General features: G+C 36.9%; 2 protein-coding genes across 10 annotated transcripts in view; one reads left to right on the top strand and one right to left on the bottom strand.

Annotated features, from left to right (window-relative positions):
- The first annotated feature begins 182 nt into the window (after positions 1–182).
- LOC109037567 (putative protein FAM10A4) lies at positions 183–9,413 on the top strand. Its single transcript, XM_072299228.1, has 7 exons — positions 183–377; positions 1,573–1,835; positions 2,621–2,791; positions 3,477–3,721; positions 5,173–5,397; positions 6,046–6,304; positions 7,297–9,413. Exons 2-6 carry the CDS (start codon positions 1,580–1,582, stop codon positions 6,301–6,303), a joined length of 1,155 nt encoding a protein of 384 aa, XP_072155329.1. The 5' UTR covers positions 183–377; positions 1,573–1,579; the 3' UTR covers position 6,304; positions 7,297–9,413.
- A 150-nt stretch (positions 9,414–9,563) lies between these two features.
- The window catches only part of LOC109037560 (uncharacterized), a 40,802-nt gene continuing 35,162 nt past the window's right edge, over positions 9,564–15,203 (bottom strand). For all 9 annotated transcript variants that reach the window (XM_072299222.1, XM_072299223.1, XM_072299219.1 and 6 more), the window contains one exon: positions 9,564–11,716. In XM_072299222.1, the coding sequence (XP_072155323.1) occupies positions 11,401–11,716 (316 nt within the window). In that variant the 3' untranslated portion in view covers positions 9,564–11,400. The remainder of the gene's footprint in view (positions 11,717–15,203) is intronic.

The following is a 15,203-nucleotide window of genomic DNA, read 5'->3' as shown; positions in this document are numbered from 1 at the left end:
ATTTAGCCTGCATGTTGATACTTATTCGGCAGCAGATTTCATGCCTAAACCGAGGATTCTTGTACACATAAAGGGACTCTACTAAAAAGGCATTCCAATGTGCATTGATTTTTATGTGATGATGTCATATTCTTTGATCGGCTGATGTCACTGATTTTCGACCGATGCAATTGATATGGCAACGTCCCTAAACAATTTTTCATCGTCGTACGCTTCTACGATAAGTTCTTTGCTTTTACGATTACGATTCTCAAGCGTGTGATTTCCGGCGACTTCTCAAAGGATTTTATCAAAGTACGAAAGAAAGTGATCCTCATTACATCAGAGCATCTTCTGCAGTTCCTTTTTTCTGATCCGCAAGTTACCTCTGGCTTTCGGTAAGCAGAAATATTTTTCAACTCAAACTCAACTGTTCCACCATCCCAGTATGTAACCTCGCCTATAGTTTCCTCATCATTTGTTTTAAATATGTAAATCCTAATATTCAACCCAAACATTTTTTTTTTTTCAATTTTTAGGAGTATTGAAATTATAACAAATCCTGAAGTGTGCTCTCTTTGATCTTGTATCGACAGAATCAGCCTACCACTTAGGTACATATCATGAGTCACCACTAAAATTTAACTTGGATCACGGAAGACTTCCAGAATATTTATTTCCTGTACATTAAGTCTTCTTCTATAACTATTATGGACCTTTCTGCTCCTTGGGTCCTCTCTCTTTTATTTTTCCTCTGGAAATGCACTGGTGTGTTATCTCAATTTTCGTTAGTGATTGAGAAGAGCGAGCAAAAATTGCAGACCCTATTTTAATTTGAATTATCCATGTCGATCACTTCCTTGTGCATCCATATTTGTTATCAGTACATCATTCATGAACGGTCAACAAAAACTATACTCCTATTAATGTGTGAAACTATCTGTGAACCGGAATTCTCCGGTATGAAAACTTCCGGATCATTCATTTACGAATAAGGAACCCCTCTAAGAAGAGATTTATTTATATTTAAACTCATCATATTCTTTGAGACCAAAGTTATCCAATAAATGTTACATCACACTTTCGGAATTTTTTTTATTCATGAACTGCTTAAAAAGCTATGGACTGGGTCACTGGTGGCTTATTAACAGTTTCCAAGCAGAGGAAAAATTTAAATGATAATATTTCGTCACATCCGAGTGACCTGATTAAATCCCTTAAACCCACTCATATATGCTCGGGAGAGCAGCCCATGGTTCCAGTCCAGTGGAATGCTAGGACTGCCCGCAGGGAACCCTGTTCCTCTACGCTTAAGAAAAAAAAAGTCCGTACTGTTCGTATGATCACCATAAGCCACCAACCCAAATATCATCACTAAAATTTACCTAATGCGGATGTAGTTTTCCGTGCCAAACCCCATCTCCTAACTGAATAGAATGGGAAAATACTGCTTAAATGCAGGTAAGCAAAAGGTGACCTGATTTTTAGGTAAAGGAATGCTTCATTCTTTTGAACAATTTACGTATTCCTATGAACATTTTCAAACCACAGAACCACCATTCATATTATTTGAAGTCAATTTTATTTTTTCAGCCTAAAAATGTTGTCTGCAGAACTTCGAGCTCAAGCAGAGAAGTTCATCTCTCTATTACGAGCAAATCCCGCATTGCTTCACACTCCAGATTTTAAATTTGTGAAGGACTTTATCGAGTCTTTCGGTGGCACTGTGCCTGCTGCACCTCCTCCAAGCTTCAAACCACCTACTGATGGTAAACCTGAAGAGCCAGTCCCTCCTGCAGAACCAGAACCAGAAAGTGAAGAGAGTGAAGTGGAGTTAGATACAACAGGCGTAATTGGTAAGATTTACATCTGCCGTAGGCTGAAAAGTGCAGAAGTTCTGCATATTATGTTATTCTGTTATCATTCTTTACAAATTAAAAGCACCTTTTAATTAAAAATGTACCTTCATTCAGAGGTCAAGGGTCACAATTCGATGTTATTGAACAGCAAAGGTGCCTAACTTCTTGACCATGCGACCTGTTGGGCGTTTTTGGTCGCAAGCAGAAATATGAAGGCTTGTAAATAAGTCTTTTAAACGGGAAGGCTGTGTTTTGCGTACTAGGTCAAAAATTTTGTACTTCCTCCAAATTTGAGTTACGAATTGTTCATTCTATTCAACACTGCAGAGGAAATAAGGTATTTTCTGAATAGTGGTGGCAATTTGTACAGCAAGAGCCAAAATAGGTCAAATTTTCAAAATTTTTGATGGATGAAAGAGTTTTAAACTGGAACTGCCAGAAATTTTCTGCATTTCTGTCAGGCAGAACGACCATTTTCAAAAACCAACATGAAATCAATCCAATACTTAAACAGTTTTGGTTGATTCCCTTGCGGATGTATCTCTTCTGTTGAATGGTCTCCAATAAGTATTGATCAAATTACAAAATGTCCTACAACATTCAAGTATTCTTTTTTTTCTTTTTCCGCAAAGAGTGTCTTTTTCAATAGCTAATATGCAGCCAAGGAGTCGAATTTGTACAATTATCTGTTTGATTTGCCAGACAAAATTTAAAAAACATTTTAATTTACTTTCTTGAAAGCTTTTAAAATCTTACTGATTACTTTTTCTAAATCATTTTAGAGGATACAGAAGTTCCAGAGCCTTTAGAAGAAGTGAACCCTGAGGCAGAAATCTCAGAAGAAAACTTGGAGGCCTCTAACGCCAAAAAGCAAGAAGCCATCACTGCTCTTGGTGAAAACAATATAGAAACTGCCATAGAATTATTCACGGAAGCTATCAAATTAAATCCAGGTTTGTTTGAGAGTGAAGTTTTTTTCATTTCCAGTCTGTGCCTGTACCCACAGGTATCTAGTGACACCAGATATCTGCACCTCTTTTTTTTTTTTTTTTTTTTTTTTTCAAAACTAAGTGTCTTCCGTTCATGTTAGTGACCAAGTTACCCTGAGAGGTAAGAGTCACCAACTTATAAAAGTGTAGGAGTTAATCAGTACTTTTTAAGCATAATCTTTGGCATTTTATTCTTTCATTGGTATAAATGTAGCATTAGTAGGTAACACATAGGTACAGTTGCTTAACGAGGAAAGATCATTCAGCACCAAATGAATGGCCTAAACTGGAATTTGCCCAACTTCATTTCACATTGGCAAATTTCTGTCGGTGTTTAATTTTAACATTCTGCCTTAAAACTTTCTGCTAATCTCCCTCAGATCAAGAAAGATATACTTTCAAAATTAACTTACCTCACTTTTTTTCTGTTATATAAATGAAAGATGAGCGGGAAAAAGTCTAATTTCAATGTAGTTCAGCTGGCACCAGTTGAGTTCACTCGGGATCAACCTGTTATTACTCGGAGCCTTTTTTTTTTTTCACTTTAGAGTGACCATTATGCACACTAACACTTTTCATTGAAAATAAGAACGGATGTCGTTGATTTTTTCTTTGATGAATTTTTTAATGCTGTCTTTCTTTTTTTCAGTCTCGGCCCTCTTGTATGCAAAGCGCGGGCAGTGCTACCTAAAAATTAACAAGCTCAACAGCTGTGTGCGTGACTGTTCGTTTGCGCTGAAAATAAACCCTAACAGTGCGCCAGCTTACAAGTTCCGTGGCCGTGCAAATGCTAAACTAGGAAAGTGGCTAGAGGCAGCCAGTGATCTAAGAAATGCCTGCAAAATAGACTTTGATGAAACAGCAGATGAATGGCTGAAAGAAGTCACACCAAATGTATGTTCTCTGTTAATTATACTATGTTGTAGGTATATGAGACGGTCATTTTGGGTTTTTTAACTGACCTAGTGTGGAAAAATTATTTTTGTTTTATGAAAACAGGGTGTACCTAACAGTTTGAACTCAAGTCTTCTTGTATCTTGTCTAGTACGTAAAGTATTTCATTTATTTATGTTCCAGCAGTATAATGGCTACACCCAAAGTAAGTAGGTCAAAAAATAATTTTTAACAAGACAAAATTACAAAAATGGCAGCCAAATCATGGAGACTGTGGATATTTTTTAACCCAAGAGAAAACATTTTCGGCAAAAGAAAATTATGAAAATATCGATAAATTTAAGAATTCATACAACAAGGTTAATAAATAAAATAAATTAGATCAGAGCTTCTGATGGATCTATAGTCCAGGCGCCTGGTAAGTCTACCTGGAATTTTGGGTACACAGCGATTTTTTTGGCCTACTTTATGTTTTTTGGGTCGCTGAATCCGAATCTGAAGTTTCCGCACGCGTATCTGGTGAGCATTTTCCGCTATTTTGAAAAAATGGCCTAAAAAGGCCTTTTTTTGCGGTTTTTTTTGATATAGCGGCTACGGATGAGGAAAAGTCCCGGATTTAGCTAATGTTTTGAATAGCTGACATAATTTGGAAGAAAATGGTGTATACATATGTTAGGTTTGCTTAAAAATTGAGGAAGATACAGCATCGTGAACATCGCGCCTATTCACGTTTTCGCGGCGCACCCGTCAACGCGCGATCCGGCTCGCCGCGGTCAGCCAAGTTCCGAAGCGTTCTAAAGTTCCGAAATCCGAGGTTCCTCAATTTTTGAGCAAACCTAGCATATTTATATACCATTTTCTTCCAAATTTTGTCAGCTATTCAAAACATTAGCTAAATCCGGGACTTTTCCTCATCCGTAGCCGCTATATCAAAAAAACCGCAAAAAAAGGCCTTTTTAGGCCATTTTTTCAAAATAGCGGAAAATGCTCACCAGATACGCGTGCGGAAACTTCAGATTCGGATTCAGCGACCCAAAAAACATAAAGTAAGCCAAAAAAATCGCTGTGTACCCAAAATTCCAGGTAGCCTCATTTTTAGCTACCACGCGCCTGGACTACTAGAATATTTTTCATGAAGAGAACTCTATGACAGCCAGCTAAGGTCGCTTTTCAAATATAGGAAGGAGTCTGGTGCAATTCCTTAAAAAACTTAGATGAAAAACTCATTCTGTTTTTGCTTTGACTCAACTATGGGGAAAAAACCAAACAATTAAAATCTAAAAGAGCAGTACGCTTTAGTTAAATCTAGTAAGGAACAGGCTAATTGATACAGTGCAGTAGAACTAATAATATACATTACCAAAGTCTTAGATGGAAATGTTAGGAATTTCTGTTACTTCATGTCAAAATTTCATTTTTTATTTTTGTTCTGATTTATGTGTATGCATCAGGCCAGGAAAATTGAGGAACATACCCGAAAGTATGAGCGTAAAAGGGCTGAAAAAGAATTTCGAGAAAAACAAGAGCGCATCCGCAAAGCAAGAGAAGAACATGCAAAAGCAGCGGAAAGGAGTAAAGAATCATCTGCACCTTTCGAAGGAGAAGGAGAGGAAGGATTTCCTTTCAACGACTTCCTAGGAACCATGATGGATCCCGAAATGCGAGAAATGATGAAAGTAAGTGCAATCGCTAAGTTTGAAGTCATATTGCAAACTTAATGATAAGATCATGTAAAAAACAATAAATGCATTTGTGAGTCGCGATGGCACATAAAATATGAGACCCCAGTGCTCAGAGGCAAATTTTTCAGCGGAGAAGTTTTTGTGCAGTTGGGTCAGAAAAGTTAAATATGAATTTTTGGTGGAAATCGTGCTATTCTTTTTAGAATTGAATTTCTGCAGGTGGATCAATAGTTCATTCTGTTGCAGATTGGACGAGAGTCGTCAAATCGTTTTGTAACTTTTTTTTACATCATAGTTTATAGGCAATATTATGTTGGTGGCTAATGTCAAAAAGTGTTCATCCAATTGCAAAGTAACAAAATCTTTGATTGAGCGCTATTTTTTTTATAAGGAAATTGATCCAAATATTTTTTTGAAATTTTCCATGAATATATTTGAATAGGTATAAGTGATACAAAACTCGTAGAAAATTATAAAAAAAGTTCTTCTTCAGTTTTTCTCTAAAAAAAAAAAAAAAAAAAAAAAAAAAAAATAATTACAACGTGGGCGCAGATTTGTAATATTGCAACTGTAGGTAAGTATTCTCCTACTTTGACCATCAATATTTTTCTATCCATTTTCAACCATGCTCTCTCTTGTCAGGATCCAGAAGTAGCGGCAGCCTTCCAAGACATTAGCTCAAATCCAATGAATGCCATGAAGTATCAGAGCAACCCTAAAATAGTAAAACTTACGCAGAAATTAGCTGCTAAATTTGCTGGAGGAATGCCAGGTGGCATGCCTGGTATGCCTGGAGGAATGCCAGGTTTTGGTGGTCCTGGAGGTCCTTTCGGTGGGGCGGGTGGCACTCCACCCTCTGCTCCGTCTCCGAATTTCTCAGATGACGTAGGATTAGATTAAGGTAAAAAATTTCCATCACTTCTCATCTTGAATTTTTTGTGTATATCTGAACACCATTAGACCTAGTTTCAGATAAATTGACTTTTTCATCTGCTTGCATACGATTACTACTTTCTCTCTTGGCAAATTGAAAGGGATGCATGAGTGCATGATCGGCATATCCATGACGGCGTTTTAATGCCGTCTTGGATTTTGCGGCATGTTAAGTTGGGTTCACTGCCAAGTGTGATCTACTGATGAGGTCTAAAAAGGCCCTAACCGGTATAGATCTCTCGACGTGACTCCAACTTAATATTCCATTGCAAACTGCCTGAGCTGAACACTCTCCCTCCTCAGTTTCGTACTGGTGCGCATTAGAGCTCAAAAAATTATTTTTGACTCTAATTTTAATTTTTGGAACTTCTTGGCCTTGATTTCCCCACGAAATGGTGTGGACCCAGCACCATTTCTCCACCTTGTTACATACAGGTTTCGGGCTACTCCTTTATGTTTTTTTCTTCATTTATATTATGATGTTGGTACCATAATGGGTCAGGAAGAAAAAAGAAATGGTTAGTCCAAGATTTGTACGTCACACAAAAATCAGCTCAGTTTTTGTGCCCACTCTTTTTTTAAAAACATTTCTATTAGTCCATTTGGAAAAAAATGTTCTAGTATACATGTCTTTCAATCGATTCACTGTTTCCGAGACATTTGTGATCAAAGCTTTACCCAATTATATATCATGAAGATGTTGTGCAAAATGTTAGAAGAAGTTTACTTGCAAGCACCTTTTTTTCGTGTATGACAATGCGGTACTCTAAAACACCTTAAATGTATAAAACAAACCAGCATACAAAAAAAGGGAAAGGAAGAAAATTGTCACGTTTTTCAGTTTCAAGTAATCAGGGAACTTAGAATCACCTACTTCGAAAAATTTATCAGATTTTCATATGTTGCATTCCAGTTTCAGCTTGCCATTACTAATCTAATATTTTTAAAATTTTCTTTCAGTTGCTGCTGTTCTGGGACTAAATCATGTTTGTTTTCTGTGTAAATACACCTTTTTCTCTAGTATAAGGATGATCATTTTAGCTTTTCTTTGGAACTAGGTCCAATTAATGTTTTTCAAAACTTTTTGAAAAAAGTTTTGAAACCTGTTGAAAGTAAATTCAGTTCAGATCAGAAAAATGGAGTTGTCCTCATAGAAGTTCTGAAGTAAATCTTTTTAAAGACTGGTGTAAATAAGATATTCTTGATAACTGGAGTTCAATGTTTTTTAAATTAATGGTTGATCCAATTTGATGATTTTAAAGTGGTATTTTGTTTTTGTCTAATTTTAATTATTTTTTCTTTTATATCGTTTACATTTAGTGTTTGTATGAATGCATTGATTGGTTTAACAAGGGTTTTTCTTCTATCGAGTATTTAGAAGTAATTTTACTTATTCAGCTTTTATAGAGTTTTAAAGAAAGATTTGCTAGGAGATAACAGAAAGAAAAAAAATTGACAAAAATTCACACACCATCTAAAAATAGGAGTATAAATTTTTAAAATCATGATCAAATTTTCCTCAATTAAATGTTCGAATCACTCTCTTTTTTCATTTTTTATTTTTTCCCTAAGATCAAAAACACTTGAAATATTGACTGTTGAAAGCATCCTCTAGTTCAGGAACAACACTCAAAAGAAAAGTTTTCTAACTACGCAAATACCACAAATTTGTATTTATTTATTTATTTTTTTGTTGTTGTATTATACACACTGTTGCGATTCTAAAACTATGTTGAAAGATGTGCTCTTAGCAGTCTTCATTCAGAGGTACCAGAATTTTTCATTTTCAAACTAAATAAAATAAAATCTGTGTCAAATCCTAATCGTTATCCTAATCAGTATTTAATACTTAGCCACAAGCCATTCATCCCTGAATACCAATGATCTTTTGTTTGAGGCAAGCATTCGCAATGAGACAAATTATACGATTAAATTTGAGCATTTTTAGACGGATGCTTTCATTATAATCACTCTTTTCCATTATGAAGATTGAACTATGATTGTACACTCTGTTTTTGGTCAAAACCATTGGACAAGATAATTATTCTTGCATTAATAAGAGTTGCTATGATTCGAAAGGAGACCTTTTTTGATTCTTTAAGCTGAACTGTTTACCTCACCAATCTCTCGTAATTTACCTCGACTGATAATTATTATGTGATGCATTTTGGGATGGAAAGACGTTAACACAGCTGCTCTTAATACCAACACCATTTATTCATTTTTTATTTTATTGTGCAATTTTACTACAATGCTGATTTTGTAGTTGTCGTTATTTGATAAGTTTTTTTAAGATGAAATACATCATCAGTAAATACCATCCAATTTTTGCCTTTAATATGTTCTCCTGTATTATCAAACTGGAGATGTTACAAAGTAAATCTAAAAAACGATATCTTGAACTTCTATAGATCTCTTTTTTGTAACTAGTTAACTTTTTTTGCAGTTTTAAGGCCAATGTTCATCTTTGTCTTCATTTTAATTATGAATTTTCAATACATACTACTTCAAGTCTCTTTAAGATAAGAAACTCAATGGGTTTTGTAGCCTCCCAAAAATTTGCCCTTAAGTTCAAGCCAATCCGCTCTAATATTCTGATATTATTGTTTCAGTTTTTCCATTTTTTCAGTCCATTTTAGTTTCGACTAATCTATAAAAATAATCATCTAATGCTATGAATCCAATCGAAATAAGCTTTACTGTTACTGCTTGCTTGCTGCAGGATGCAATGAAAGTTGGGTGTGTCCATGTTCTGCACTCGAAGCCTGCTTTTGCATAATAATTTCAATTCTGAAAAATTCAGACTATCTTGCTTCAAGTTTAAGTCTACATAACTCCTTAGGTTGAAAGATTTGATCTCTAGCTTCCACAGATTCTTCCTATGAATCTTAATTCTCTATCTGTCTTTGTAATCTCACCAATGCTTTTTTTGGAACATACCCAAAAGCAGCTGTAATTTTATTGTAAGATTCTAAAATATTTAGAATCTGGTATTTAGAACTTTTTTAACACAATGAATTCTTAATTGTTATAAGAACATTTGTTTCTGAGTAATATAGTCTGTACCCTGTTGAGTATGTCTTGGCTATTTTTTCCAAATAGTATTCGGCACCCTATTTTGACCTGATGTTATTTCTAAGGCCAAGAAATATCTGTCAAATCCCACAAGTGAAATGAAAATTACTTATTTTTCGGCCAGATCCCAAGAGGTGCTATAAGATAAGCACTTGTGCTGATTTTTAGAAACGGAAATTTTAAATGCTGATTTTTCACAGGGAAAATTCAGCAAATTTCTTCTCACTTCATAAGCATCACCCTCTGAAAGGCCTCAATATCCTGTTTTTACATGGGAAATTAGAACTAGTGCTGATTTCTTTGGGATTTGTGCTGCAATTCGGCAAGGTCATCCTGCCATGAATTTTTGGAATTTGACCTGAGAACATTGTTTTTGGGTAAAGCCATCATTTTGACCGTTTCATAAATTAATCAACTAGCTGCATGAGTGGTGAGTTGACCATTTTGTAAAATTGGGCAGGAAAGAGCTGAACCATGTTGCCGTGTTGGATCGAAATCGGTATGCCTGCGTTTAGCGTCTTTCCTTAATGCTACATTAATGTATGATACATGAACTTTCATCGACTTTTAGCGAGGAATTCGAATCTGAGCTTAGATTTTGGAGATCACTCGTTTTAATCTACTGAAAATCGTAGGTGAAATTACAGGGGCGTTCATGAAAATTGATTACTCAGTAGTTTTATTTTTTATTAACAGGATGATCAAAAATGAAAATTTCCTGGTTCCGTTAATCTAAATAAAAACACCTTGCTCACGAAGTCTAATGGAACTAATGGAAGTAACAATTAAAGCACACCAAAACCGGGTTCAGGACATTTCCGTCAACGATTTTTTGTCCCAGCACCTGTTTCGTCCAGCAGTTTACATCCACTTGTAAAATAAACAACAGTGACCTGATCCAAGCGTTAAATTTTAGTCTGTATATCTATGTAAAATTATATTGACAATACCGAAATGAGGAAATTGAGGGAGATGGAGGTGTTGTTATGGTAGGTAACTAATAATTTATTTAATGAAATGTTACTTTCTTCTTTTGTCTTTTCAAATTGTCATTGGTGAATATTTGGTTTTATTTCTATTCTTAAAATTTTCGATACAAAATTTACCGTATATTTACTTTTTTTAAACCAAAAATGAAAATATTACTTTATTTTAAAAACATTTACATACTTAAAACGTGGCAAATATTTGTAAAAATTTTTCGAAGCGATGGCATCGATATTAATATCAACGAGCAGTAGTGGTGTTGAAGAAACTATACAAAAATGAATAAAAGAGGGGAAGGGAGGGGGGGGGGGGGGCAAGAAGCTCGCAATCTTTAGTTTTAACCCATTTGTACATCGATCTCTTAGAGTCAAATTCGTCCAATTTTGAGCGTTTGGTTGCGCGTACACCACGCTGCAGCACAGTAAAAGCACAAAACATAAAAGAGAAAATTAAAATACTTCGGAAATCATTAAATTTGACACGAAATCACACTTATATTTCTATTTTACGCACATTATATTTTCCTCTAATACATATTTTTTTCATTAATTTAATTGAGAATAATGCATGCAAAGTGTTCAAACATGAATCATGAGTTGATAAACGCTGACTCCGCGAGTTGAAATATTAGAGCCTAACACAGAGCGGAGCGGCGTGCTGCCAGCGCGAAACGCGCGCTGACGCGCCTACAAACCTAACAGGGATACTTCACGCATTGCGCAATGCGTGAAGTATCCCTGTTAGGTTTGTAGGCGCCAATGCGCGTTCCGCGCCGGCCACTCGCCCGCCGCGGCGCGGCGTCTCAAGCAACTATATTCCTCAATAGAGGTGTTGCACAGTACCATACGAAATTGAAGGCGTTCCAACATATTAAGGATGACAGGTACCCATCAAGAGTACGGAGCCCTTTAAAAACTACATACATGCAACGCTAGTCCTACCTTAGCACCTTACGGTATCCCTCCAGACAGGAGGCCAACTCTTTAAGAATACTTATTCGGATCATTTCTCAGAGTTTGCAGTGTAATAATAAGGGCTCCCACTATAATAATTAGGGCTTCCAATATCATAATTAGGGCTTCCACTTCCACCGGAATAATCGGAGCTTCCACTGAAATAACCAGGAAGCCATTGTGGCGAGTTCATTGTTCGAGACGATGCTTTGATCTCTGTGCCGTATTTATTATTCGGTAGTTTTATCCTCTTATTCAGTCCATTCTTCAAACGAAAACCAGAACGGTTGACTTTTGAATCTTTGGTGAGTATCTCCGCCAGAGGACACAGTGGGTCGATCGGTAGGTTAAATAGGTTCCACGGCCTGCAAATTAACATAATCTGATCATGATAATTGCTCATTAGACTCAAAAAGGATGTAATTTTTAACGAAATTTACCAACTGAGCTCGATATTAGAGAGAAGTCAATAGAACATTTTAAAAGTGCTTGTTGGGTAAAGCTTTGAGCATTTTTTACAATAATATGGCATCAAAAAGGTTTGAGGAAGAGGAGGAGAATATATGTAAGAATGGGGTAAATGAGGCGCTGGGTGCAAAAATGGCATTTTTTTGTTACAGTGTCTCAAAATCTCCGCTAACGATTCATCGATTATTATTATTAAAGCAAATATATGTATGTATTATTCTTTATGATAGATAGGGTTGAAAGCGTTAAATTTCCGGAAAGTCACACGATAGTTTCCTGTCTAAAATCTCGCCACATCTCATCTAGGGCCCTGGTACCAGTTTTAAGTGCCGGGCCCCAAGCAAGGAGGTGGGGGGTCCGAGGGGTATCCCCCGAGATATTTTTGAATGTAAATCTATTCGGACGTATTTTGAAGCTTCCATGACGAAGAGATGTATTAAGAACGGAAATTTTGAAACGCCGCGATGGAGATACGTGGTTTTGCCTTTCTGTCGGTGCGATACGGACATCGGACATCCATCAAGTTAAAATAGTTGCATCAAGTCCCCTCCACCGCCGACCAACGCGTCTGTCGATCGAATCAACTACAGGTAGTATGAGCAGGGATTCAAAACGCCTTCAATTTTTTGAACGCAATACGGACATCCGTCGAGGTTGAATAGTTGTATCAAGGCGCCGTAGCCAACGCGTCCCATTGTTTATCGTTAGAGATGAATATAAGTTGAGAGAGGATAGTCATAATGCTTTGAATTTTGTACACACATATTTTTGGGCAAAATGAGAGACGACGTTTCTCCATTTGCGACGTTGCAGACTTCCTTAGAAATTTTATCTTTATTTCGAGAAGCTGGTCAACAAGAAACTTCAATTCTCCATGATTTTTCGTATTCGATAGCAGAAGATTTGGTTCAAAATTTAAAGTCTTAAAGTTGGGTTGTTTCCCATGGAAGAGATGAAATAAGAACGGAAATTTTGAAACGCCGCAATGGAGATACGTGGTTTCGCACTTCTGTCGGTGCGATACGGACATCCATCAAGTTTAAATAGTTGCATCCAAGTCCCCGTCACCGCCGACCAACGCGTCTGTCGATCGAATCAACTACAGGTAGTATGAGCAGGGATTCAAAACGCCTTCAATTTTTTGAACGCAATACGGACATCCGTCGAGGTTGTATAGTTGCATCAAGTCCCCGTCACCGCCGACCAACGCGTCTGTCGATCGATTCAACTACTGGTAGTATTAGCAGGGAGTCAAAACGCCTGCAATGTTTTGAATGGACATCTGTCCGTTGAAAATATTGAAGGATACGGACATCCGTCGAGGTTGTATAGTTGTATCACGGAGCTGTAGCAAACGCGTCCCGCTAGTGTTCCTCACTACCGACGTATACATTGTGAGAGGGGACAACAAAATATTGGGGGGGGGGGGGTAGTTTAAGGGTCAAAATTCCCTCAATTTTATGCATACATATCAATGGGCTAAATGAGTGATGACGTTTCTCTGTTTGAGACGGTGCAGACTTCCTGAGTAAGTTTCCTTTTTCTTCGGATCACCCGTGAACTAATAAACTTTCGTATTTTTTACCGTTTTCAATGATTTACTCCTTTATTCGCTACTTTTGAGCCTCAATAAACTTTTTAAGCATTTTAGACCCAAAATTTGTACTTCTTGGGTCATGTTAACAAAGATTATCTTGGTTATAGCTTAATCGGTGAGCTTTAGATTTTGACCTCGAAATGTTAGCCCGCATTGAACCCCGATCGATATTTCTAGATTTTGAAGAGGAGAAAAAAGAGATTCGTTTCACCTTCAACTACGTTGGAGACGAAGATTTACTTGTTCCTAGTCCCGAAGTTCATCGCGACAGTTCAACGCCGAGAAATGGGTGTTTTTAACAGTTTTTAAAAGTTCAGTCGCATGGATTCTGATCGTGCGGTTCAGCGGAATAGTGGAACTTTCTGGACCTGAAAATTGAACTCTTCGGGTATTTTTACACGGGACTAACTTTGACGGCGTTTCATGTGCACAAGCAATGCGCCTTCAGTTGCGTCTGCAGCAATTGTTGTTACGAATATGTTGTGCGTGCTGATTTCAGCCCATTACATACTCGAATCTCTGAAGGCGTTTTATGTGTCCAAGTAGCGTGATCTCTTGGAGAACACCAGAAGTGAGATTGAGTGAATCGCTCAGTCTCTACTTCATTCTTTCTCCAACAGATCGCACTACTTGTGCACATAAAACGCCTTCAGAGTGTCGAGTATGTAATGACCTAAAATCAGTACGCACAACATATTCGTAACAACAATTGCTGCAGACGCAGCGGAAGGCGAATCGTTTAATTAAAAAAGGGTACAATAGGAAGTCTGCGTGCAACGATGGAATATGTTTTCAATCGACACGAATCAAATGAAAAATAAAAACGTGAATCGATTGACGTGAACCGATCGACACCGATGGACACATAAATAAAAAACTGGATCGAAATCAGTAGAAAACTTGCATTTACTATAAGAGTTCCTAATTGCAATATCTCGAAAATGGGATCGGCCAAGACTTTGATTTCTTGCGATTTTCAGTCTACACCATAGATTCATCCCCTACAAACCGTTTTTGGGTACATTTTGTAGAACTATTTTCGCTTCAAGACCACTGTGAGTAATTACTGACAGATCGTCAACCCACGAGAGACCACGAGTTAGTCCTTCCTTTCCCCCAAAGTCTTTGTGAACCACCCATTTTACCTTATAGGATCGTTTCATTATTTTCTTGTCTTTTTCATCTATAGATTTATCCATAAGTTTCAATTACTAACCCTCTGGAGAAATTGGCATTTTTACTGAGAGGTCCAGTGCCGACACACCATGCTCGATTTCAACTACTTATCGGTTAGGTGAATTTTGACGGCTTAAGCAACGTGCATATTCCATCTTCCTTGTGTAAAAGGAATCATGCTGTGATATAAGACGACGGAGAAAAATTCACTTTGAAAACGCTGCATGAAAATGAGATAACATAAAAAAAGAAAACAACTCGAGGGAATGAAGATATGAGAGATAATAAATTAATTACATGGTAATTTTTAGTTACCTACGTAGTTTTTTTTCTTAGCGCTGCATAGCGTGGTACGAATACCGGACTAAAAAAGCAATAAGAGGGGTTTGGAGGACAAGGCGCATAAGTGCAGTTTTTGAAAAATTGAGATATTATGAATTCAAGTAAAACTAGTCTTAATGCAAATTTTGTGAAATATTTTCTCTAATTTTGCCTCTAATTCTCTCATTGCCTACAATATTCGCATCCGTGGTGCGCCTACAGCAGCAGCAGACCCTTCGGACTCGGACTCTTCTTCAGACGATTGGGACTCGGAATGATGCGCATTTGTA

This window comes from Bemisia tabaci, chromosome 4, assembly GCF_918797505.1.
Source record: "Bemisia tabaci chromosome 4, PGI_BMITA_v3".
NCBI classification, from domain to species: Eukaryota; Metazoa; Arthropoda; class Insecta; order Hemiptera; family Aleyrodidae; genus Bemisia; species Bemisia tabaci.
This window is presented reverse-complemented; position numbering and strand designations above follow the sequence as displayed.

Coding starts and splice junctions, on each gene's coding strand:
- LOC109037567 (XM_072299228.1), top strand. CDS start 1,580: ATGTTGTCTGCAGAACTTCGAGCTCAAGCAGAGAAGTTCATCTCTCTA. Junction 1,836..2,620: donor AGATACAACAGGCGTAATTG/GTAAGATTTACA, acceptor AAATCATTTTAG/AGGATACAGAAGTTCCAGAG. Junction 2,792..3,476: donor AGCTATCAAATTAAATCCAG/GTTTGTTTGAGA, acceptor TCTTTTTTTCAG/TCTCGGCCCTCTTGTATGCA.